General features: G+C 37.9%; 1 protein-coding gene across 2 annotated transcripts in view; it reads right to left on the reverse strand.

Annotated features, from left to right (window-relative positions):
* The window catches only part of MROH1 (maestro heat like repeat family member 1), a 2,449,684-nt gene that overhangs the window by 1,859,943 nt on the left and 564,829 nt on the right, over window positions 1-24,912 (reverse strand). For both annotated transcript variants that reach the window (XM_044067698.1, XM_044067696.1), the window contains exon 8: window positions 22,361-22,453. In XM_044067698.1, the coding sequence (XP_043923633.1) occupies window positions 22,361-22,453 (93 nt within the window). The remainder of the gene's footprint in view (window positions 1-22,360; window positions 22,454-24,912) is intronic.

Raw genomic sequence — 24,912 nt, forward strand, 5'->3', positions numbered from 1 at the left:
TTAATGTCTCAATTAATGATAACATTTTCTTCCAGGGATTATTATGCCATGGTCTTGGAGCAAGTCTCAGTTTCTTAACCTTGACTTTCATCAAAGCTGTCTCTTCTAACAGTCGTAAAAAATCTTCAAATGTTGGTTCAGCAGTAGACTTCCATTTTCTTGTAATACATTTCCTTGCCACAGCTAATAAAGTCCAAAGTGTGTATAGATCTTAGTTGTTCATTTCCATTTTGTCATTAACATTTAACAATATTAAAGATTTTGTTAGTACAAAAGAATCTGAAAAAGTAGCCTGGAGAAATTTACTTATTTCTTCCCAGTATTTGTTTAATTTTAGTACAATCATATAACGTGTATCGAGTTTGCCTCACATTTTTGTAAACATCTCCACTAGGGGACTTCTTTCTTGAATTAAATGAGGCTAATTTACTCGGAGTATGAAACTATCTATGCAGAAATTTCCAGGTGTAAATCTTCCAAAACTGTAAATTGGAAGTTAATTTTGTGGAATACAATAATTTGGTTATGTCCTTTTGTGACAAAATTCCAATAGTTTTGATGAATTTTGACCTTATAACTCAATAAAATTTTATAAAGTTTTGATGTTATATTTAACCAATTGTGGTTGTTGTAAATAATTTCAAACATAACATTTGTTAAGTTAGGGTTCATTTTAAATGGGGAGTTGCTAATTATTCTGCATAGATCCTAAGCATAAGAAAGAACACTATGTAGTATAAGGCAGTCATTATTTGCGATGTCATATGATTTTAAAATATGTTGAACATCTAATACTTTCCGATTGTTCATACAGTGCTACCAACATATACAATTCTTTGTTTCCCATTGAGTGAAAGTATTTTTATGCATTTTTTGTTGAACCAAAAAGGAATAGAAATTCTATCCATAAATTTATGTCTGTGTTGGTGTTTACAAATTTCCTAAAGGAGTCAAATATAGTTTATGTATTTTAAGTTGGTAGGTTTTGTAATGTTATATCGAATGCTAACACACAAAATATGCCATAACTTATTGTTTCAATCATTCAACATAAGATTTTTTGGTTATATTCAATTTTGTTTAAAAAAATAGTAGTATGGACAGTCTTCCAACTGGAAGAAAATTTAGGATCAACTCAGTTAATAATTATTCTAAAAATCGATGCTTTGATGCAAGTCTCAATATCTGGGAAGTTACTACCTCCCTTATCCCAAGGTCTTATGTGATGGGTAAAAGCAATTCTATTTCTGTTAGGGTAACAGAGGAAATTTAGTAAAAGTGTGTTTACTTCTTTTAGAATTTATTTGAAGTCATAGAAAAAAGCTTGGGCTATGTACAAGACCTTTGGGAGTAAAATAATTTTTATTGTAATTATCTTCAGATTTCAGATAAATATTGTTCCATTTCGTTATCTGGACTTTTATAGTGTTTATGATCTTTCCATAGTTTATAGTTAATGTTTTACTTAAGTTTTCACATAAGGTAATTCCCAGATAATTTATAGCAGAGACTTTTTTACCTGTTACATGATTAGCATTAGAGAATTGTTCTTATTCAAAATCATATAATTAGATTTAGTTTTGTTAAAGTGAAGAACTGAGACTGAATGGAATTTCTCTACTTCTTATCTAGTTCTTTTAAAGATTTTTTTTAGGGAGATAAGTAAGAAGTACATTATCTGCAAATAACAATCTTGGGAGTTAAACTGGCCATAGATACCTATGCTTTTTATTTAACTTATTGTAGAAGCAAACAGTTCTATAGCGATAACAAATAAAATAGGGGACATCGGGCAACCCTGTTTTGTGCCTTTAGTTATTACTATAGCTTCTGAGGTGAATGGGCCAAGTTTAACATATGCTAAATTATCTTTGTATATATTTATCAATGTAATGAAGGTAGTGGGAAATCCAAAAAGTTCCAAAGCTATGTATAAATAGTCCCAGTTTAAATGTGTCAAAGGCTTTTTCAATATCCAAAGTAACTATGAGAGCTTCTTGCTTACCTCTGTTTAGTAAGTTCATAAGAGTCCGTATTCTTCTAATATTGCCATAAGTATGTCTATTACATATAAAACCAGTTTGATCTTCATTTATATGAATCAAGGATTAATTATTTCGACAAATATAAACAAACATTTTGTAATCACTTTTAAGGATTGAGATTGGCCTGTAAGAATTACATTGTTCGGGATCTTTATTTTCTTTTAGTATTGGTGTAATCAGAGAGAATCTCCATGAAGGAGGTATTTTGTTTTGATTTTGTACTTCAACTAGAGTTTTATGAAAAAGTGATGTGACTGAGGATGGGAATATTTTATATAATTCATTTGTTATTCTATAAATTCCTGGAGATTTATTACATTTACTTTCCTTAATTTTGTCAGTGACTTCCTTGTAAGAAATTGGTTTTTGAATGTCATCTTTTAGATTTTTTGGTATTTTCGTTATTTTAGATCTCCTAAATTAGGAAAACTGATTTGTTGTTTCCCTATTGTGCAATGTTCAGTATAGTAGAATTTAAAGGCATATAAAATATCACTTACATCTGATACTTTATTATTCTTCCTACCCTCATGGGACATTTTTATGATATTCTCTCTAGTTTGCCTATTCACTCTGATTGCAAGATTATGCAGATGTTTAGGTGAAGTAGCATATGCGTTTAGTTTTAGTATATCAATTGCTAAGTTAGTCTTATGGTTTAGAATTTCATTATACTTTTGATTTAAATCCTCAGTCCCTTTTTTGTTGCGAAAATTTTGTTGAATCCTTATTGTTGATTTTTGTAATTTGTTCTTGTAAGTCATGTAATTCAAATTCCCATTCTTTTGATTTGTTTTTAAACCAGGTCAAAAATTTGCCACAGATATAAGTTTTCATAGTGTCCCAGACCATCATTATGTTAATTTCATCTGTGAGATTAGTATCTAGGTAAAACTGCAATTCAGAATGCAACCATGGTTTAAATACTTTAAGTTTTGTGATAAAGGCTGGAATCCTAGTTTTAAAATAAATGTGTTATGATCTGATAAGGGGCATGGAATAATGGAGAAGCTAGTTAATTTTGTCGATAGTTCTTGAGATATATAGATTTTATCTGTTCTAGTTTGAGTTTTAAATCTATGATCTTGGTGAGAAAATAATAATTAATTACTATCTTTTAGTAAATATGCATCAATTAGATTTAGATTTCCTGTCCATTTTTTAAGTAACTTTGCTGTAGAAGTAAGACAAAGGGATCTTTCATTAGTACTCTCAGAATTATCTAGGATACAATTAAAATCACCACCTATTATTAAATTCCCTTTATAAACTCTATTTATGAGGTCTATGTTTTTTTTAGCAGAAGCTACCCCCATGCCAGGAAACCAGTATAACTTTACTAGAATCCATATTTTATTGTTGTATTTTATTATGACTAGAGTTATAAGTCCTTTGTCTTCATAGTTACAGATGACTTGGGGTTTAATAACATTATTCTTCCAGAGTATTATAATTCCTCTATTTGTTTTTAATATGAAGCATGAGATAAAATTAGATACGTATTTGGGTCCCAAGTGTAGTTGTCATTTGTTTTAATGTGAGTTTCTTGGAGAAATATCAATTGTGCTTTATTTAGTTTTAGATATCTAAGTTGATTTGATCTTTTCCTAGGATTATTTAATCCATTAATACTTAATGATAGCAATGTTAATTCCATGTTAGTGGAGAAAGTTTAAAGTTTATTAGTAAATAGACTATGTTCAATTTCTTATTATAGTCCCTGGTTAAAGAAAGTTTTTTGCTTAATCCATGTACTCTAGTAGGATTGACTTTTCTTAATGAGAGCAAGGAGTTAAATCCACATTCAGGCCAATTAAAATTATAAAGAAAAATTCAAAATCAATATTTGAAAACCTAGTAAACAAGAATTCTATAAAAACCCACAATAACCATGGAGGGGTAAACACTCCTAATTTGATAGACAAGATTTGCTGCATCACATTATATCCCATACCTAGCCTTTTGGGCTCCATTTATTGTCTCTGGAGATATTTGTAAAGATGTTTTAATGTGGACAAGAGTAAATATGATTATTAATTTAGACAAATATAAACACTATGTATTAACTGTAAATTTTACACCGAGATATATTTCTAGAATAAGATCAACTGCAAAAAGGAAAAAATACAGTTGGTCTGATTATAACTTATTGATTAAGCTTATTACATTTAGCAGAGAGTAGTTAGTAATGTGATATATATATATAAAATAGTAGATCTCAGGTAAAAGGATGATCACACTTTAGAACCCCAATTTTAGATTAAAACAAGAAAATAATAATACATCACTATTATGTCATACAGTAGAAAATTGATTGCAACAGATAATGTGCTAAAACAATTAACTATATTAATAGTCATGTAACAAATTTCAGTAACTCTGTACGAGAATGAGAAATATAAATAGTGAAAAGAAACTATATAAGGTTAAAATGTTGGTAAATAAATGCAAACAAATATTCCTTTATATGTGTTATTTATCCAAAAGACAAAAAATGAACTGAGGTGGCATGAAAAACTTCAGCTCATCAAAACAGCTCTCTTCTAAGTAAAGATACTTGGGTTATAAAAACAATACAATGAAATAGTTAAGACAGTAAACAAGTGGCAGACATTCTTGCTATGACTTAATAAAATGATGTGTGTGTTAACTGTTGAGTAAAGTCAACGATATTATAGCTGTAGTATTATATTTTCCCTTTGAGAATAGCCATTCATTGATCTGCCTACATATTTATTTTTATTATTTAACATTTGTTAACCGGGAAAGTCCAACTTAGAACAAAGCCAATTTTCAGCGGAGGCCCAGGGAGAAATGCTCCAGACTCGTGTCTTTGTAACGTGGGAGGAAACTGGAACACTCGGAGGAAACTCACATGAACAATACTTCATGAACTATTATGCTGATTATTAGTGGAGATCTTTAAAAAGCCTAAATAAGTGATCATTAGGCAACTCCCTTCAAAACCATATGAAATGAAACAATTATAATTCAGAGTACAGTTTCTTAACAATTAGTTACGTAAAAGACAATTTCAATTAAAATAGTAACAAATAAACCATAACTTTGTGATAGATTATAAGTAAATTAATAGCTGAAGTTTGCTTAACAAGAGAATTCTGCACCATTTAACAAGTTTCACTAGAATCAGAAGTAACAACAATGGTGTTTGTCACTTTAAGGCAGTAAGATAAACATGGGAGCATGAGTATACATCATTAGGTGCCTCTGTAAGCATAGTGTAAACCAAAATATGTTAAAATAATCTAAAAGGAGATTGCAGAGGAAATGACTATTCTTTTTATATACAAAACACCTTGATAACTCTTTATATGAGTGGAGCTAGCAAACAGCTGAATCAGGTCAAATGTTAACAAAACTGAATCTCTTTATTACGCTGGTAATAAGATAAAACATAATTGAGTGCATGTTAATGGTAATGCAGTAAGCATACTGTCACAGTGCAAGAAAGGGTTGACGTTCCGACTAATAGATGAGCTTCCATGAAGCTTGGTAGCAGCCAACTGTGTGTGCTGTTCAAAGTGTTAATCCACAATGCAGACACAAAATAATGAATTTATTTCCTCCATTCCCTCATAAATTATGTTTACGTGCCTCAATAAGCAGCGAAAGTTGCACTAGCAACCAAAGTCTGAAGCCGCAATAAAACCAATAAGACCCACTTAGTCGAATCAAGCCTCTCTGAGCACAGGAAACCCACAGAAAATGTCCGTCCAAGTTTCAGTAATCAAATGTTTCTGTACACTGCCAAAGTAGTAATCTGAACTAGTGACAAAGCATGCCCCATTACTCCACATCACAACTTCTTCTAAAAATTATATAGTTTTTCTTCTCTTTTTTTTCCCCCTCTCTTAAAGAAGGAAGAAAAAAAACATTTAGTTAGTGCCGAGTGAAGGCATTTGTGTAAACTAGATCGAAAGTTCCCTCAAAGAAACAGGTGCCAAATACAGTACACAAAAATTTGTAGACATAGAATTATGCTATATTAATACAAGAACTCTAGGATAGATTTCTTGGTCAATTAAGTATGTGAGTAGTCAGGTTAACTTTATTTCATGCCATTAAGCAACAGTGCCTTGAAGGAATCTGTTGCTAGGCAACATCAATAAACCACAGTATAACGCGTAGATGTCATCCATTAAGAAACAGGATGACAAAAAGAAAATTAAATGTGCATTTTATCACTGCAGATACATATACCACATGTTTAGTCATCAGGATAAAAGAGAAACAGAACTGATGTTCTACAATAGGTTCATAACTATTCTGAGCAGTGCATAAGTTCAAGTGAATATTGCAGTACCTACCTAAAGAGCAAAGATAAGTAGGTGTAAGCTGCAATTCCCCATGGAACATCTGCAGATACTAAGGAAAGGTTCAGGGAGAGTTTGTCTAGCCTGTTCGAGAGGGAGAGGCAAATACAAGGAATCAAGATAGCATATTGACTAGAGGATCGTGCGCCTATCTCCTAAGCCATGAAAATTCACTCGGAAGCTACTGAAGTGAAAAATAATGAGAAGTGGCACATTATAAATAACTACAGTTACATAACCAAAATGAAGTTAATACCACTATCAGAACAATGTCAATAGCAGGTTAACATTGAAACCTCTCATACCCTTACTTAAAAAGCAGATTCAAAGATATAGTACTAAATACTCACAAAACTGCAGATATCATCACTTAAACTGCACAGGTATGCTTTGAAAGCTATAAGAGAGATCAGGCAAGCAATTATGCATGGTAGATGCATTGAACAGCCCATATATACTAGATGTGCATTAGCAGTTGCTAGAGGTACAGCTGAAACTTACTACAGCAGTAGATGTTAGTCCATGATCATTACTACAATAGTATTAAAGACATATAGTAAACCTCTACAAACAAGTGTCTGCAGAATCACAGACATCTGGCGGTCTCCCCAGCAGGTTGCTCTCATGCTATAAACAAGAGATTGATGCTGGGTAGCAACAGGAAAACAGCTCATGGGATTCCATTCTTTTCATTGAGATCTAAGAACAGTTGCTACTACTGCCTCTGTAGTATGAGACCCTCAAGAGGATGTCAAACACTGACACCCTGGCTGTATAGCATCCCTGACTAGCAGGTCTCTCTGACGAGCAGAAAAGAAATGGCAAATCCCACCCTTGTATCGTCTAAAGAGTGCAAGACTCTTGGCCCTCTTTTTTTCCAAGGGGGATTTCACACTGCAGCAGTGATCTCAATTTCATGGTCACAGCTGTACTTTGCTCACTTGAGTGTATAGCTGCTGAAGCAGTATTCACAAAGCACAGGGACAGTAGCCCTGAAGTCAGCCTGGGGGGGGGTGAAGGCATCAGACCCTGGCAAACAGCAGTGGTAAGACCTGCCTTGCTTCTGGAGTAGGCATCCAACTTGTAAAACGCAAAGACAGTATGGATAGAAACCCAGGACTCGAACCCAGGACTCTACCCCTGCATATCCCTCGTGCAGAAACATTTCTGTAAAGAGAGCAGATGTAGTTTATGCTCTTGCAAAATGAACTTTCACTTCATGCTATTGGCATATGCCATAGTTGTTACAAAAATACAATGCAGTCAAGAAGACATTTAAAAAAAAAAAAAAAAAAAACATTTACTTAGATAATAAATATACCCAATATGTCTTTATCCATTCTTTGGTCATGGCCAAAGATTACCTCAGCTGCATTACAAATCCAAGGAAAGTAGTAATACTTCACGTCCTATTTTTGAGATTATAGAAAAAAAAGCTCGGAAATGGAAAGGAATGTCAAATAAATGTAAGATACAATCTGAGGCATGAAAGATGGGTCACTTCTTAAACAACCCTGTCCTCATGGAAAATCATTTGAGATTCTTATACTATAAAGGCATGAAGATCTGGTAATCTCCTAGGAGAACTGATGGCCAAAGGAATGGCTTTCAATTTCTCCATCTCAAAAAAGTTCAGATTCCAAGTAGGGACCACTATTTTCCTAGGTGATCTTGAGAGAAGCACTCCTTTTTAAGAAAGGACTTCACTACAGAAGAATCTGTAAGGATGCTATAGGAAGACGATCTAATATAGCTGGTAACTGAAGTTGACAGAAGCAAAGGTCAGCCTTCTACTAAACATGGAGCTTAGGAAGCTGACAACTTGTTCAACCAAGTCTTTCTCAGTCAAAATTTGGTTAGATGTGACCTTTTCTACTTGCCCACATATAATTTTCTAGCTATAAGCTTTCCATCTTCTTTCAGATTACCAAGGACTTCTCAGATATAACCCTTCTAGTCTGGAATCCCAGACCAATCCTCCAGGCAATTAGCATGCGATTTATTAGACTGGGGTTTAGCAAGGTTCCCAAATGTTATGTTAATAAGGTGTTGCTCTAATTTCTCCAAATCATTTGGGTTTCTAATATCATCACGGGAATGAACCCCATTCCCAAGTCAAAGTATGATTAAAGTTCATGAAATTAATATTGTTTCAATCTTTGACGTCAACAAAAGTGCTCTTCGCAGCACCCGCAATGTGCCTAGTAACGCCGACTCCTGAAATTCATACAGGATTACATGGTTTGGTAACATATCTAAATATGATTGCAAATTCTTTTTTTATAAGACCCTTTTGCTCCTACTACTATTGGAACGGAGTATCTTTTGTCCACATTGCTCTCATTTCTGCCTGCAGATCCTGGTATTTTTGGACTTTGTGTCTCTCTGTACGTAAGACACTATTAGTCACTGGGTGTGATGATTTCAATGATCAATGCTACTTTTGTCTTCTTTTCTTGGACCACTATATGCGGCTTTCTAGCATCTATCTTTTGAACTGTTGGTAATGGGTGATCTCACGTGATATAAACTTCATCTTTTTCTATGATGTTTTGCGGCTCATGTTTCCAGTGTTTTTCACCCACTTAGATACCATAATGTTTGCACAATCCCCAGTGCAATAGTCTTGCCACATTCTTCTGCCTATCAGTATACAGTCCTTCTGCCATTAGTTTGTCGCAACCAGCAACAAGGTGTGTGACCATTTCCAATTCAGTTTTACAAAACCTACATTTGTCTTTCTCCCACATGTTCAATGGACTTCATAAACCAGCGTGTACGTAGCCCACTATCTTGGGCTGCCAATATTAACCTTCCATTTCTTGGTTTGAATTCACCTCTCCTTAACCATTCCTGCGTTCGTTCTTTATCAACACGAGGCTCTTCCAGAAGTTTTCTATACTTGCAACTATATTTATGTTTTTTCCAAATTTCTTGCTTTCTTATCTGGTCCTTCTCCTTATATTTTTTCTTTTGTTTTTTGGTGCATTTAGTTGCTGCCTGGTTTTTATCTACTTCTGGTTTGATTTCCATTCCTGCTTGACGTCGATATGCTTCTGCTAAATTAAGCAGAGAAGTCATCTTAGATTTATTCTCATGTTTCAAAACTTTCACTACATTTGGATCTGGTGAGTTCAGTAGATGTGTGTGTGTGGAGTCCCACGATTGCAGATCTACACTTGTCATCAATTTCAAGGAGGCCCAGCCCTCCTTCGAAATGGGAAATATATAATCTTGGTATACACAGATTTTTATAAATCATATGGTGAGCATGAAGCATCCTTCTTGTTTTAATATCTAATCTATCCAACACTTTTTGGGGCCAGTCAATCACTCCAAAACTGTATGTTAAGACAGGAAGAGCAAAGTGATTTATAGCTTGGATCTTGTTCCTAGATGTCAATGCTGTTCTCAGGATTAATTTAAGTCTTCTAAAGTATTCCTTACTCAGTTTTATTCACATTTGTTCATGTTTTATTGATGATCCTTCATCAATTCCGAAGTATTTATACACTCCCTCTTGCTCAAGTTCTTTTATATCACATTTCTGTCCCAAACTGTTTTCCTGGAGTTGCATTTTTCCTTTTTGCACATTTATCAAGACCAAATGACATCCCCAATATCATCTGAAAAAGTATTGACAACCTGCAGCTGTGCTTTCAGTTCCTCATCTGATGAGCTATATATACAGTTTTAAATCATCGACAAAGAGAAGATGAGACGTCATTAGACTTTGTTGTTTTCTAGCAGCCAAATTGTAGCCATGGCCTAAGCTGTTAAGTAAACAGCTTAATGTATTAATGGCAAGGCAGAAGAGCAACGGTGACAGACAGTCACCCTGGAATATCCCCCCTCTGAATTTTTAAACCTGGGATAATAATCTGTCCTTTGTCATAGCTTAATTGCAAAGTGGTCTGCCATTCACTATATTACAGTAACCATGAAACAATCAGTGTAAGATGTATCTTATACATTTTTAAGCACTCTTTTATCCATGAATGGGGGATACCATCAAATACTTTTTTGTAGTCAACCCATGCCATACTTGGATTCTTCCCCATTTTACAGTTCTCTACTATAACTAACAATAAATTATCCTTTGTTCCATATGACTATTTTATTGCACTTCTGTTCTACTGCCATAATTGAGTTTTCTTCTAAATGACTATAAACTCTGTCGGCATCATTTCCCGTGTATAGTTTATATGCTGTCGGAAGGTAAGTTATCGGTCTATAATTTTTAGGGTAACTTGCAGGTTCACTCTTAAGTAAGAGCATTATTTTGCCTGTGGTGTCTGTTTGGGGTGCACATACAAATAGTTCTTACTCACGGCTAAATCCTCGTGCAAAGATGTTAATACGTTTAACCAAAAGTTAGGTACTGCATCTGGGCCTGGGGTTTTCCAGTTAGATGCTTTTCTTAACTTTGTTTCAATCTCTCTGGCTGTTATTTGATCCCATTTCATATCCTGTACCTTTAAACTTGTTTCTTTTACTTCTTCTATCCATTTAGCATCTTTGTTATGTTCCATAGAATCTTCATAGATACTTTTCCAAAACGTATTTACTTCCTCTTTTTTTGGCGGTCTTTCAATTTCTTTTACCTTATTTCCCAATTCTCTATAAAACTTTTTTGGGTCATCAATAAATTGCTTATTTTGTACTTTTCCCTTACATTTATCTGTGCATCTTCTAAGTTTTTCTGCCTGTGCTGAAATTTTGTTTATTTGCGATAGTGCATGATAAATCCTGGTCTGTTCTAATACTGTGCATTGCTTTAATTACACCTATCTTTCTTAGTATCTTTGTTGAGCTATTCCCTCTTCTATAATCTTCTAACAGTGACACGTCTTAACTGCTTTATAGTTTTCTCTGTTCGATACTTCCATGATGGTATTCAATTTCTCCCATTCCTTTCCCTCACTACCCTGTGATCTTGTGGCAGAACTTTATCAGTTATTAATTTAGCAGCACAGCGGCATATCCTGTTTACTTCTGTTATATCACATGGATCTCTAAGGACAGTCCTAATTACGGCATTCATTTGTTTTATCAGACTTCTTACTTTTCGGGTTTTATTGACCTTCTGCAGTCTATTTCTCTCATTGATGTTAATAGATCTATCCATTTCCATTAAATCAAGTAACTCTTCTCTTACCTCATTTTCTTTGAAACTGAGGGCACATCCCTTGTTTTCCGTTTCCTGCAGGCATTCTATAGAAAGTTATATAGCATCTTCCTGTGGCACATTCTCTTCAATTTCATCCTGTGTCATCTGTTGCTCTGTCATACAGGAACTCACTGGCCTACCATTCCTCAACATTGACTGCATCAGAATTTCCCAGATTCCTGTTCCTTTCCTTGCTGTCTAGCTTCAAGTGAACGTTTATACTGGTTTCCTGTGGAAGACTCCAAAATATCTTGATATGGCACCTGACCAATTGCTTCCTGTTCCACTGGTTTCCCCTTAATTTGGATATCCATTGCTCTATCTTGTTGTGGTGCTTTCTGCATTCGATTTTCTACACTGAATCCTTCTCTTTGCAGCTTCTCCATAACCTCAATTTCTATTTCATTGACTTCTCCATTACTAATCTCTTTTGTACTTTTCCTCTTACTCTTCTTATTTTTTGTATTGTAAAGTTTTCCATACCGGATTCCTTTGCCTGTACTTCTCTACAAATATCTTTGGTGCTGCTCTTTGCTTTCTCCTTTGCGTAAATATTACACCATATTAAATCTCTTCCTTTCCCATGTCCATATTTCTTCATCACGCCTCCTGATCTTCTTGATTTTCCTTATTCTGGGGACTCGCTCCATCATGCTGTGATGTAGTCCGTTAGACCTTCTACATTAAATCCTTCACTTCGCAGGCACTCAATAACTTCAACTTCTATTTCTTTAACTTCTGCTTTACTAATCTTCTTTTCCACATTACATCTTTGTGATATTAATTTTTTACTGTGAAATTTTCCATATCTGGATGCCGCTGCCGGTATTTCTCTTTGAATATCTTTGAGACTTGGCTTTCTCTTTTGCATAAATATTGCACCATATCAAATCCCTCTTTTTCCCATGTCCATATTTCTTTATATCTTTCAAATATCTCTAGGTTTTATTTACATTTTCACACTTCCTCAGATGCTTCTTTTTCCAAACAGATAATGCTTCTTGATCTACATACTGTTTTTCAAAAATCTATTGCATTAATGAATGCAAATTTTTATTTGAAGCTTCTGACATTTTTCTTTCCTCTAATTTCTCTGTTAATCGTTTTGTATACCTCGTGTCTGGAAATTCTGGGCTTTTTACATAATAGTAATACATAATTTCTTTCTTATCCTAAATAGTCCACGTTATCGTCTTTATGGCTCTTCTTTGGCCAATCTATTTTTGTGACTTTTGTGGACTGCTATGTCCTTCTACAACAAGGGGGCCATCCTCCCCCTGGGCCTGGCCCCATTGTAGGAATGTTTCTGTATTTTGAGGATTCTACACTGTCATTTTTTCCAGTCCTGGCACCAGTGCACCTACCAGGATTGAGCACTTTTTTATCCTGTGTCTTGATAAGGTGCAGTGTAGAAGATTTAATGGCTCTCCACACTCTAAAAAAAAAAGTCCTCATGCTAACAGTCTATGAGCCACTCCCCAGATGATTCATTCATGAACGATGAACAATGAAGTAGACCACCATCCCTCAAATCTTCTCACAACCCAAAGACAATAGGCTCTGCAAGTGTGTGTGTGGGTGTGTGTAACAACTGGCTTAGATAAACATTAATAGTGGCCGATGAGCTAAATCAATAAAAACAGGCAGGACTTCTTGCACATTCTTTTGGGTATGAGCCATTTGTGGGGCTACAGGTGGTATTTGGAAAATGCCCATCCTGCTGTGGTGCAGTAATAGAAAGAAGTGGAGTCCATTGTCTGAGAAAAGGTGCTATCTCACTGTAGTCCTTAACAGAGGTACTGGTGAAGGGCCGTGCTCTGGACACCACATCCAGGTGCTTACCCAACTGGCCCTACCATCAAACCAGAATCCTTAGACCCAAGTGGTTCTAGTGAAGTGACAAAGGCCACATGCACCTTGAACCTTTTCAGGTGCTTGCCCACATCTCTGCTGCCCTTTTGGAGGTACGATGGAAGAAAAACTTGCCGATATCATAAGTACAGACAATCATTTTCCTTAGGAGATTAGCAATTAAGCTTTAGGACAGCCTTAACGGTTTTAGCTCATCTTTGAATGTCTGTTTGCTAAAGCAGGAGCACTTTTCATTTTTCTGGTCTATTGGCATTCTCACAAAAGGCGAATCTTTTAATCAGATACATCCCCCACAAGCACACTTTTGGCAACATTTTACAGGAACATTATGGGGCCTCAAAAAGACAAGAAGAAAAAAAGCTTCTGAAAACAAGGCTGGTCAAGCAAGCCATCAATGGAAAATGCAACATTTTGTAACCATGAAGAAACATTTTCAAAAGGGTATTTATCACTCAGCCTGGATCACAGCAAAGTAACTTAAGATGACTTGGGCTACTCTTACAGAGTGTCAGTCTTATGTTTGCATCACAAGTAGGAGATGAACCCACTGGGGGATGTCCAAAGTTCTGACTGGCTGGTTGGCAGAAGCCTGCCAGCAGTATTCTCCACATTTCAAGAAAGTCATAGCAGCACTGAACCCTATGATGAACACCCACATGCCCACAGCTACTTCCTACAATTCATGAATAAAGCAGCAATAATAATCATGAAGACCTGAGATTCTTTAAGTAATACTACAGACACTACAGACAGAAGAATAATAATTTAAGACATTGTATAAAATACAGTGAAAGCCAGCATGTAAGACACAGCAAAATTACTTCAATCAGTATGAAAATACAATACGCCTCACCCTCAAATAAAAAAGATAAATAGCTCCCAGTGCAGCAGAGAGTAGACCTGCTACTAGACTCCCTTATCTTCAGATTTTTCCATCCTAACTCATTCCCACCATTAGCCGCCAAATATTTTACTAAACACACACAGCACCCTCAAATGCTTCTCCCAAGCAAAGCGATCTAGACCTCCCTAGGTGCAACACTTGCTGGAAGCAGTAATGGACTGAGAAAGAACTGCATGGGCCCTGTCAACAGGATTCGCTCCCAATAATATGCTCCTGCACCTACAAGGCTAAATTCCAGGAGACAGCAAATGGTGTATGGACATCTAATACTTAGGCTAGCCTCATGGGTACAAATGGCTTAGAATGCAGAAGGACCCCTGAGAGTCTCCTCAATTCTAGCTAGAGGGTCATAACCGATTAAATGGAACGCCTGAGTGTTAGACTCCTCAATACTAAATGATGTTAAACTCCTGCCACGGACTTGAATGAAAGTCATGACCCAGTCACCCCAAAATACACATTTTTAAAGCATCTACTGTGGGTCTACTTTTCATCCTCCACTCAACAATGGACAACAGAAACTTGACACTTCAATAACTGAAGGTGAGCTTGCAGATCGCACACATGCAGGCTTTGCAGGACATCTGGATGAATGATGCATCATATTTCTTTATCTTCTAAGGCTACTCTGGCACAGAAGACCAATGCAAGGCACCCTCCTCTTCGTTACTCTGCTAGACAGCCTTGAAAGTGGCCATCTGCAATGAACAAATTTCTCTTTGTGCATTCTGCGGGTGGGATAGGATGAAGCTGCAAAATTGTGAGAATGCTTCGCATCACACACTCCTTCCCCAGGAAGAAGCAGTGGCAGCACTGATGCTTATCACTCAAATTCTACCACCAGTAATTTACCATTAAGACAAACTCTCTAAAGAGTTTGATTTGCAAACCATGACAGACTCTGAAGACAGCACTACGCTTGCTGTACTAACAGATCTGGCAGTACTTCAGGCAGTCACTGTAAGTGGCTACTGCCTTCTGTATCTGGATAGGACTTTACTTAGAAGATTTGCAGATATTAGCATATAAATAATGAATACTAAACTTCTTACAGTGATGAGCAATGTATGCAACGTATATAAGTCAGCACAGATGAGCCCTGAACTAAATACTGCAGTTGAGAATACATTAGCCTAAGGTACAGCAGTGCTGCAGTATCATATCAAAGCACAAAAGCAATATTAATGACACCACAATGTGCTGCATATAAACAAGGCAACATAATAAGCTGTCTACAGCCTAGTATGTGTGTGTGTGTGTCTGACAATGACATCAAGGTTACAGCCTGCTCACAGAGAGACTAACAATCCAACGGATGGTACCACATCCACAGTACCAATGTCCCCAACTTTTCCTCCATCTCAAATATAGACAGCAGTGAAAGTAGTTTTGTACCTACCATAAATGTAGATGTTCGAAGATCCACATTGCTGCAGTCCTTACACTAGGGTAGTCCGCTGTCCTCGGTCGGCCCGAATATCAATGTATAAGGCTGACGTCGGTCAAGGCGCATTTGACTGACATCAGGACGTCAGGGTACAAATGCGCATGACCGACGTCATATCCTCAGTCTTTTCTTGCCCCAGATGTCAGAAGACCCTAAAAATAAAGGTCAAAACCAAAAGACAGCAAACAAACAACCAACCATCCTAGCACTAAAAATATGTACAATATATACAATATACATCATATTGACAACCCAACCCACACAACCGCCTCTAACTACAGAGGGGAAGGAGGGAGGGTAAATTGGACTGCAGCAATGTGGATCTTCGAACATCTACATTTATGGTAGGTACAAAACTGTACTATGTTCTTCATCTCACATTGCTGCAGTCCTTACACTTGGGTAGAATCCCAAAGCAGAGGTAAGGGAGGATGGCCAAACTATAAGGAAGCAGGAGCTGCCAAAATGCCCTGCAAAACAGCAGTGGCAAAACCAGCCCTAGATTTAGAGTAAAGTGGAAGGTGATAATGCCTAGAGAAAGTATGCACTGAACTCCAAGTAGCTGCCTCCAAAATATCCTTAGTTGCCACCCCCCTCAAAAAGCTGTCAAGTGGCAGTAGCCCTAGTGGAATGAGGCCTAATCCCAGCTGGAATCTCCTTGCCATGATGGGAATAACAGAAAGCAATGCAAAACCCAATCCACTTAGAAATAGTTTGTTTTGACACAGGCTTGCCCTGGGAACTCAAAGCAAAAGAAACAAATAACTGCTGAGACTGCCTGAACCCTTTAGTTCTGTCCAAATAATATCGCAACTGCCTGTGTACATCTAAAGTGTGCAAAATCTTTTCCCCTTTATTTTGGGGATTTGCATAAAAAGTAGGCAAATGAATAGTTTGGTTTAAAGCCACACTAGAAACCACTTTAAGCATAAAGGAAGGATTAGTACGTAAAGATACCCTATCCTTATGGAAAATTAAGAAAGGCTCAACCGCCATAAGGGCCTGCAACTCAGAAACCCTTCTTGCAGAGGTAATAGCCAACAAAAAAGCAGTCTTCCATGATAAAAACTTTAATTCAGTAGTATCTGCAGGCTCAAAAGGTTGTAGAGTGAGTTTCTCCAACACAAAATTGAGATCCCAAGCAGGAGTAGGAGCTCTTCGTGGGGGTCTTATATTCTTTGCCCCTCTAAGAAATTGCTTGAACAAAGGATGAGAAAACAATGGTGGGTCACAATCATAGTGAGCGAAATTGCTGCAGCATGAACCTTAATAGAAGAGAAGGACAAACCTTTGTCCAGTAACTCAGTAAGATATTGAAGAGCCACACTTAAATTAGGCTCAGAAACATCAAAATCCTTTGCTGCACTCCAAAACAAAAATCTCTTCCATTTATCTGCGTACACTTTCCTTGTACTAGGCCTTCTAGCTTCCAAAATAACATTCAAAACTTGCTGTGGAAGTGGAGGCCCACTACGGTTCAAAACAGAATATGCCAGGCTGTTAGATGCAGAGAGTGAAGCTTGACATTGAGCAAATGACTGTCCTCCTGAGACAACAGGTGTGGAATCGAAGGCAAAGGCCATGGAGGCTTCCGTACCAGGCTTCTCAGTAATGGGTACCAATGCTGTCGAGGCCAATCTGGAGCTATCAAAATCATCCTTGGCTTGTCTTGTCTGGCCTTTAGTAGTACCTTTGGGAGGAGAGGCAGAGGCGGAAAGGCATACACATGAAGATTGCTCCAATTGAAAGAAAGAGCATCCACTTTCCAAGCTGTGGGATGAAACCTTTTGTGCAAAACTTTGGCAGCTGGTGGTTTAGTGGAGAAGCGAACAGATCTATGTCTGGAGTTCCCCATGACACTGTCAATTTCTGAAATACATGAGGATCCAATTTCCACTCGTGGGGATCCATAATTTGTCTGCTCAACACATCTGCTAAGGAGTTCTGTGCTCCGCGCAGAAACCTTGCCTGAAGATTTAGCTGTAAACTGAGAGCAGTCTCCCACAAAATCATTGCTTGCCTGCATAGAGGATAAGAATGTGTTCCGCCTTGCTTGTTGATGTACCACATGACAGTTGTGTTGTCTGTTAGAATCAACACCTGCCCTGGAAGAAGTAAATCCTTGAAAGCTATTAATGCAAACTGGACTGCTAACATCTCTTTCAAGTTGATATGTAGATGTTGTAGTCTGGCAGGCCACTTGTCTTGTATCCACTTTCCATTCAGATGAGCTCCCCAAGCTTTGTCTGAGGCATCTGTCGTTAGAATCTGACTCGCCTCTGGCCGGGTCACAGAGAGTCCCTTGTTTAGGTGACATTCCTGAGCCCACCACAACAATTCCTTTTGAATGCAAGGTATTATTTGAATGACAGTGTCCAAATCCTGGCAGTGCTGTGTCCATACATTTTGAGATACCATTGTAGCTTCCTCATATGCAGTTTGGCATTGGGAAGCACCAGAATACAAGATGCCATGAACCCCAAGGCTTGAAGGACTGTCCTTGCAGTCAGCCTGGACTGATGAGACAACTGATGAAAGTAAAGGGAAAGATTCTTTTGTTTGTCCGGGGTCAAAAGGCCATCTGGGATGCTGTATTCAGTCTCACACCCAGAAAGCACATGTCCTGAGAGGGTACTAGACTGGACTTTATTTCGTTCACAGAATACCCCAGGCATCTTAGCACTGCTATCACATAATCCAAATGATGAAGAAGCTCGTCCTTCCTTGAGCCAGAATCAGGCAATCATCCAAATAAGGATAGATCTGTATTCCTTTTAACCTGAGGAAAGCTATCACTGGAGCCAGAACTTTCGTGAACACTCTGGGCAGTAGATAAGCCAAAGGGCAATGCAGAGAACTGATAATGAGAAGTCCCAGCTCGAAAACGCAGATACTTCCTGCAACTCAGTCTGATAGGAACATGAAGATAAGCCTCCTTGAGATCCAAAGTTACCATCCAATGATCTTTGCCCAGCAGAGGTAAAAGCTGTTGTAACGTCAACATTTTGAACTTGGGAATGTCCAGATAAGTGTTGAGGATAGATAAGTCCAAAATTGGTCTCCACGTGTTCCCTTTCTTTGGTACTAGGAACAGGCGAGAATAAAATCCTAGGCCCACTTCTGGCATAGGGACCGGCTGTATGGCCCCTATTTGGAGTAACAGAGAAATTTGCTTGTGAGCCTCTATTCTTTGTTGAGGAGGAACGTCTGGCATGCCTTTGAAAGGAGGCAAGGTATGGAAATAAAACCTGTAACCGTGGTGTATGATATCCAATACCCATCTGTCTTGGGTAATTAAACTCCAATTTTCTTTGAAAAGTGCCAACCTTCCTCCCAAAGGTGCTGCCAGACGAGAAGGCTCTGGCAGCTGAAAAGGTAGGTCATTGGGTCTGTTTACGAAAGGACTGACTCCTGCCCTCACCCGAAGACTGTGCAGGAGAACTCCCTGTTCTAGGCCTGAAAGAGCCCTGAGCTCTGCCCCTACCACGTCTAGATCTACCCCTAGACTGGGAATCATAAGAAGGATACGTCCACCCCTTAGTAGGCCAATTTCTACTAAACTTTGGAGGCTGAACCTGCAAAAAATCTTTAATAGTCTGCATAGACTTAGCCTTGTCTTCCATTTTCTTTAAAACTGCCTCAACAGGAGAACCAAACAACACATCAGATTGTAAAGGAGCATCTAAAATCCTTGTTTTAACATGGTCAGATAAATTCTGATCCCTCAGCCAGGCGTGCCTGTGAAGAACTGACCCAGTGGCAGCCACCCTAGACGAGGCCTGTACAGCATCAAAACCACATTGCAAAGAATGCTTACCCACCTGTTCAAAAACATGTACTAAATCTTGTAACTCTTTACAATCAATACCTTCCGCCAGAGCATCAACCTTAGACTTCAATTGTGAAAGGAGATAGTTTTGGTATTTCAACATGTGAAACTGGCAATTCAAAGCCCTCATAGCTAGAGTGGAAGAAGTATAAACTTTCTTTCCCCATCTATCCAAGGCCCTGGCCTCTTTATCTGTAGGAACCGGATTCTTGACAACAGAAGCCTTAACACCTTTAGGCCCCTGACTAACAGTTTCTGGGTCTGCCCTAGGACTCTTAAAAGATACTTATGAGCTTCAGGCACCCTGTAATACCTATCCGGTTTAACAGGAGCAGGAGGCAAAGAATCAGGATTAAGAGAAGCCTCTGTAAAACATCTTCCACCACATCCAAAACAGGAGGTATAGCCAAAGGCCTATGCTGGGGTAAAAACAAAAATTCCCTAAGCCTTTTCCTGGAATCAGAGAAGTCCTGACCTTCCCACTTAAAATGCTCCCTCATGGAATGAAGAGTTTCTGAAAAGAAAAATCCTCAGGAGGAGAAGCAGAAGGAGTAGAATCATCCACATCAGAATCAGAATAAGGGGAATACTCCTGCAAGTCTTCAGCCAAAGACTCTGAAACATCCAAGCCTGCTCAAAACTCCCTAGCTCAGGCTCCACCCTAGGTCTCTTATCAGGAGGGGCAAAGAACCCTAATCAAAGTAATCAAATCTTCTGCCATTTTAAGCATATGCTTCTTGGGCACAGTTCCTGAAGAACTAGGGGTGACACCAACTGAAGCTAAACCTGGCCTGCCTCTGGGAGAAGCCTTGGAAACAGAAGGAGAGGGCCTAACCACCCTAGGAAGGGAGGGGAGTATAGTAACCTGAGAAGCCCCATCAGCCTGACCTGCCTCCTGAGAGGCCACATCCTGCAATAACAAAGTCTCTCCCTGGGATCCCAAAGAAACCTCCGGTGGAACCACCGGCTCCACCGACACCTCTAAAGAACCGGCGTCCGCACGGACGGTTCTTCTAGCCTAGGCTTAACTGCTTTGTCCTTGCGCTTCTTGAAGAAGCGGGCCGGAGCATCCGACGGCATTTTATAATTGCACCGCTTCCCGAAGACTAACCTGGCACAATCTAACCTTCTCTTTATAGTGCGCTTATTGAATCTAGCACAAGAGCGACATCCAACAACTTCGTGCTCAGGCCCTAAACAAGGAATACACAAAGTATGATAGTCTCTATGCGGTATCTGTTTCCCACAAGAAATACAATTATTCACTTTTTCTGACATCCGGTAAACCACTGAGGCAAGAAAAAACCAAAATATTCCCCAACGGGGTACTTAGCCAACTTTGACTCGGTCTGAAACTCCGAAATCGAAAAATTTCAGAACGCCAACCGGCACTTGCAATGCTGCTTCTGCATCGGACCATGCGGCAAAAAAGACTGGGGATATGACGTCGGTCATGCGCATTTGTACCCTGACGTCCTGATGTCAGTCAAATGCGCCTTGACCGACGTCAGCCTTATACTTTGATATTCGGGCCGACCGAGGACAGCGGACTACCCTAGTGTAAGGACTGCAGCAATGTGAGATGAAGAACATCTGCTGGGGATGGAGCTCCTCCGCCCTCCCCAGGCCAACTGTGCCATGCCTAAATGGCATTAACCATCTAACATGGTAGTGCGTTCACTGTGAAAGGTAGATGTGTAGAGTAGAGGATGAAAGGAGAAAGCAAATATAAATAAAATTATGGATTTCATTTGTCAGGTGTGAACTCTCAAATTTCTAATGTTTCTGTTAAACATGTAAAGAGCACTTGATTAATATGGGTTAAGGACAATAACTCAAGCAACATTTGATCACATCAAATCACAACTAAATGACAATTATGTAAACCACCACAAACCAAATGCACATTTCAACAAATACAATTCAAATAAATTTGAAAAATAACAGCAAAATAAAAGCTCCTAACAGCATCAGCTCCTAAAAACTGCATTGTGGGAGTATGAAGGGAGATCTGCTCTACCCACACAACAACACTCACAATAACATAATTTAATATTTCCAACTCAATAGGTGCCATATCAGTAAAGAAAGGGAAAGACCTGACCCAACCTTACTCTCTTTCCCAGGAACACAGGAAAAATAGCCAACTAACCTGCCTTTAACACACAAAACGTGCATCAATAATATGTCTACTCATCACAACACACAAAATTAATATTTATCATAACAAAACAATACGGTGAATTCTACTACTTGCACTTATGACTATGAATTCAATGTATTATGTCACACTAGTAAGCCCCAATGATTCCAGCTCCTAATAACATGATCTTAATACTAACAGATAAGCATGGCATGTGTTGAAAACACAGTAACAGCAAGAGGAGATGCTAAACTTATTACTACAATAGGCTGGTCAGAATACTGACCAGCATTAAAATTCACTTGGTACAGTAGAACACCAGCATGATTTACAATAATCATGCCAGCACTTGGAAACATATGCATGGCATGAAACAGCATTAATTTATTTACAATGTTTCATAATCACATTTTGTAATAATACAGACAAAATGTCTGAAGTGACTTAAAATAACTAATATGTTAATCTCAAAGCATTCGTACAAACCTGAACAATGAAATCAGTTATTTTGATGTGTTTTAAATAAAATGACAAAATTCCAACACTTTTATCCAAACTGTAGCAATACAGCATTAAAAACCTTTACTTGAAAACATGCATCTACAAGGACAGTTACCTGAGGGTGCAAAGTATTCAAAAGACTGTCGAGCTGTGTCTCCAGAAATCTGCTACCCAGGTTCACAGAGGCATCAAGGACTTGGCACAATCCCTGCAGATTGAGGAAACAATGACTTTTATAACCAAGATATAAACCAACACAACAAACTACTTAGTCTCTCTTCCTATACTTTTTAAGAAGGTGGCTAGAAAGAAAACAAGTTTTCATCATAAATATGAACATCAAAGGCATTTCTAAATGTAGGCACCAGCAACTTCCTTTACAACTAATGCATGTACCACTAGCAAGGGACACACAAGCTGGACGGTAGCATATTCTTCATAAACAAAACCCAACATAATCCTGGATGTAACAAGGTTTCTAGCAGACAACTCAGACAGTAAACTACTGAAAGCAACTTGAGAGATCAAGATTCAAGAATGAGTCAAATCATCAAGGAGCAGCATAAAAAAGAAAAATGTCTAAACACTGTGGCAGCATTCCTTGTGAACATGAGGCAGACGGATGAAATGGCAGCATTTCTTGTGGGAGTATCTGTCTGCATGGCTGTCTGCCTACAGTGGGAAGCAGGGGCAAGTATCAGTGCATCACCAATCCAACAGGGATCAGAATTCACATAAACGTCCCAGAATGTGGGGAAAGCAACAACCAGAAGTCGCCCTTCAAAGGGAAGCTTTGCTTTACAATTTCCCCATTTATCTCTATTTCCCAGTACCAGTCTCTGGTTCAAATCCAACATACTCCTGATTCTTCTAGCCAGCTGAACAGTAAACAAGACCAAAACAACTAAAGTGTCAAACACAGGTAAAGAAAATAAAGTATGCACCACCGTTTTATACATAAAATGTAAGGAAACTTTTAAGAGAAGTGAGGCAGAATAAATAATATAAAATGCTTCCTATTGTTTTAATGATATGCATGGTGATTTAACTAGATGTTATACAATGGCTGAAACAGATCATACCATTTCTAAAGTTATACAGACATTGAAATAGATAATGTCATCTCTGAAGTTATGTCTTATAGGAAAACTACAACAAAACCCTATTTTTCTGAACCTTGATGGGAGGCAAAAGGTACCTGGAAATATGAAAGGAGCCCCTAGGGTTTTACTTGTTTGAGTGATGTTAATGAGATCTGTAATATTGATAAGAAACATAGGCCTACACTTACTGAATGGTGATGAAAATACGGAGAAATGAACCAAAAACTTCCTTTAAAAATGAAAAATCCCTTAAGCAGCAATTATGCCACAGATGATCTGGACAACATCCTATAACCTGGCAACGTAGAGGAACATTTCCCTGTAATGACTGTAATGTGTGGAGTTAAGGTGCATTTACTTTTGTTCTTCCAGATACTATCAAATGTTAAACATTTGACTTTTACGCAGATTGCAAAAAGTAATAACTTAGTCTACTTAGCAGTATGCATATTTTTAAATGTTTTTCCTGTGGGTAAAACTAATCACTTTAAGGAATGAGTCTGAGAACATTTAAATGACAATAAGAAGGGAAAACCTTTGATTTCTACGGTGAAGCATGTTACATGCCTTGAGGTTAGGCACAGATTTAAATTCTTGTTTTTTTCAGTTGCTACAATTTGATTTGAGGAGAGGTGATCACATCAATAAGAATGTTTAGAGTAAAAAGGATTCCAGAATTGCAAAGCAGATAGAGGTTCAGGACTTAATGACACTGTTCTTTGAAAACTGGTGCTGAGGTCATGTGGTTTGTTTCACTGATGAGGAGTTGTTTTGGTTATATTTAAGTACTGTGCTTGCTTTGTGTGTGGTCTGAAGAAACACCTTATGTGGTATGAAAGCGCTTATCTTTTGCAATAAATTTTTATTTCTGCATTCAATCATATTGGTGTTTTTGCTTCTTTTATCTTCTGGTCAGCTCCTGTGAGTTTTTTCAGTCTCTTAAGCATTTCCATTTGGAATAACAGAAAATGTTTCACTGGCAAAGTCTCTATGGGCTCTGTTGTCAGAAGAGTGAAAAGCAGAGTCTCTCCCTGAGCAGTGTGCAGCCATCTTGGAAGTCAGGTCAGGCATATTTTTATCAACCAGAGAAGTTCTGGATGACAATTAAAGAATGCAAGGAATTTATTTGGGAGAGGAAGAGGGCAACAGTTAAGTTGGATAAAATTATGTTCCACAAACAAAAGTTGTTTAGGATCACCTGATTTGAATGGATATTTTATAGCTACTCTGTTCAAAATGATACAGATAGCACAAGGTTATAAATCAAAGTTGAAAGAGATGATGATGACATATGGGTGGGGCCAGGATTTGAGAAATAAGGAGAGACAGCAGGACATCCGATGTAGATTCTTTAGCAGAGAAAGAGCCATACAGAATATTATAATCAAAGTAGTAAAAAGTACTCTAAGAGCTAAGCCAACACAAGAGTGGAGAAAGGTGATTTTGCCAATAGAGATGACCACAAGTAGAGGTACGGAAAACAGACAGGAGGGGGCTGGAATTTCCTGGGAAAGTCTGGCAAAAGAACCAAGGCATTGGAAGCAAAGAACTTGAGAGGGAATTG

This window comes from Protopterus annectens, chromosome 3.part1 (assembly GCF_019279795.1).
Source record: "Protopterus annectens isolate FY-2018-M chromosome 3.part1, PAN1.0, whole genome shotgun sequence".
Taxonomy (NCBI): domain Eukaryota; kingdom Metazoa; phylum Chordata; order Ceratodontiformes; family Protopteridae; genus Protopterus; species Protopterus annectens.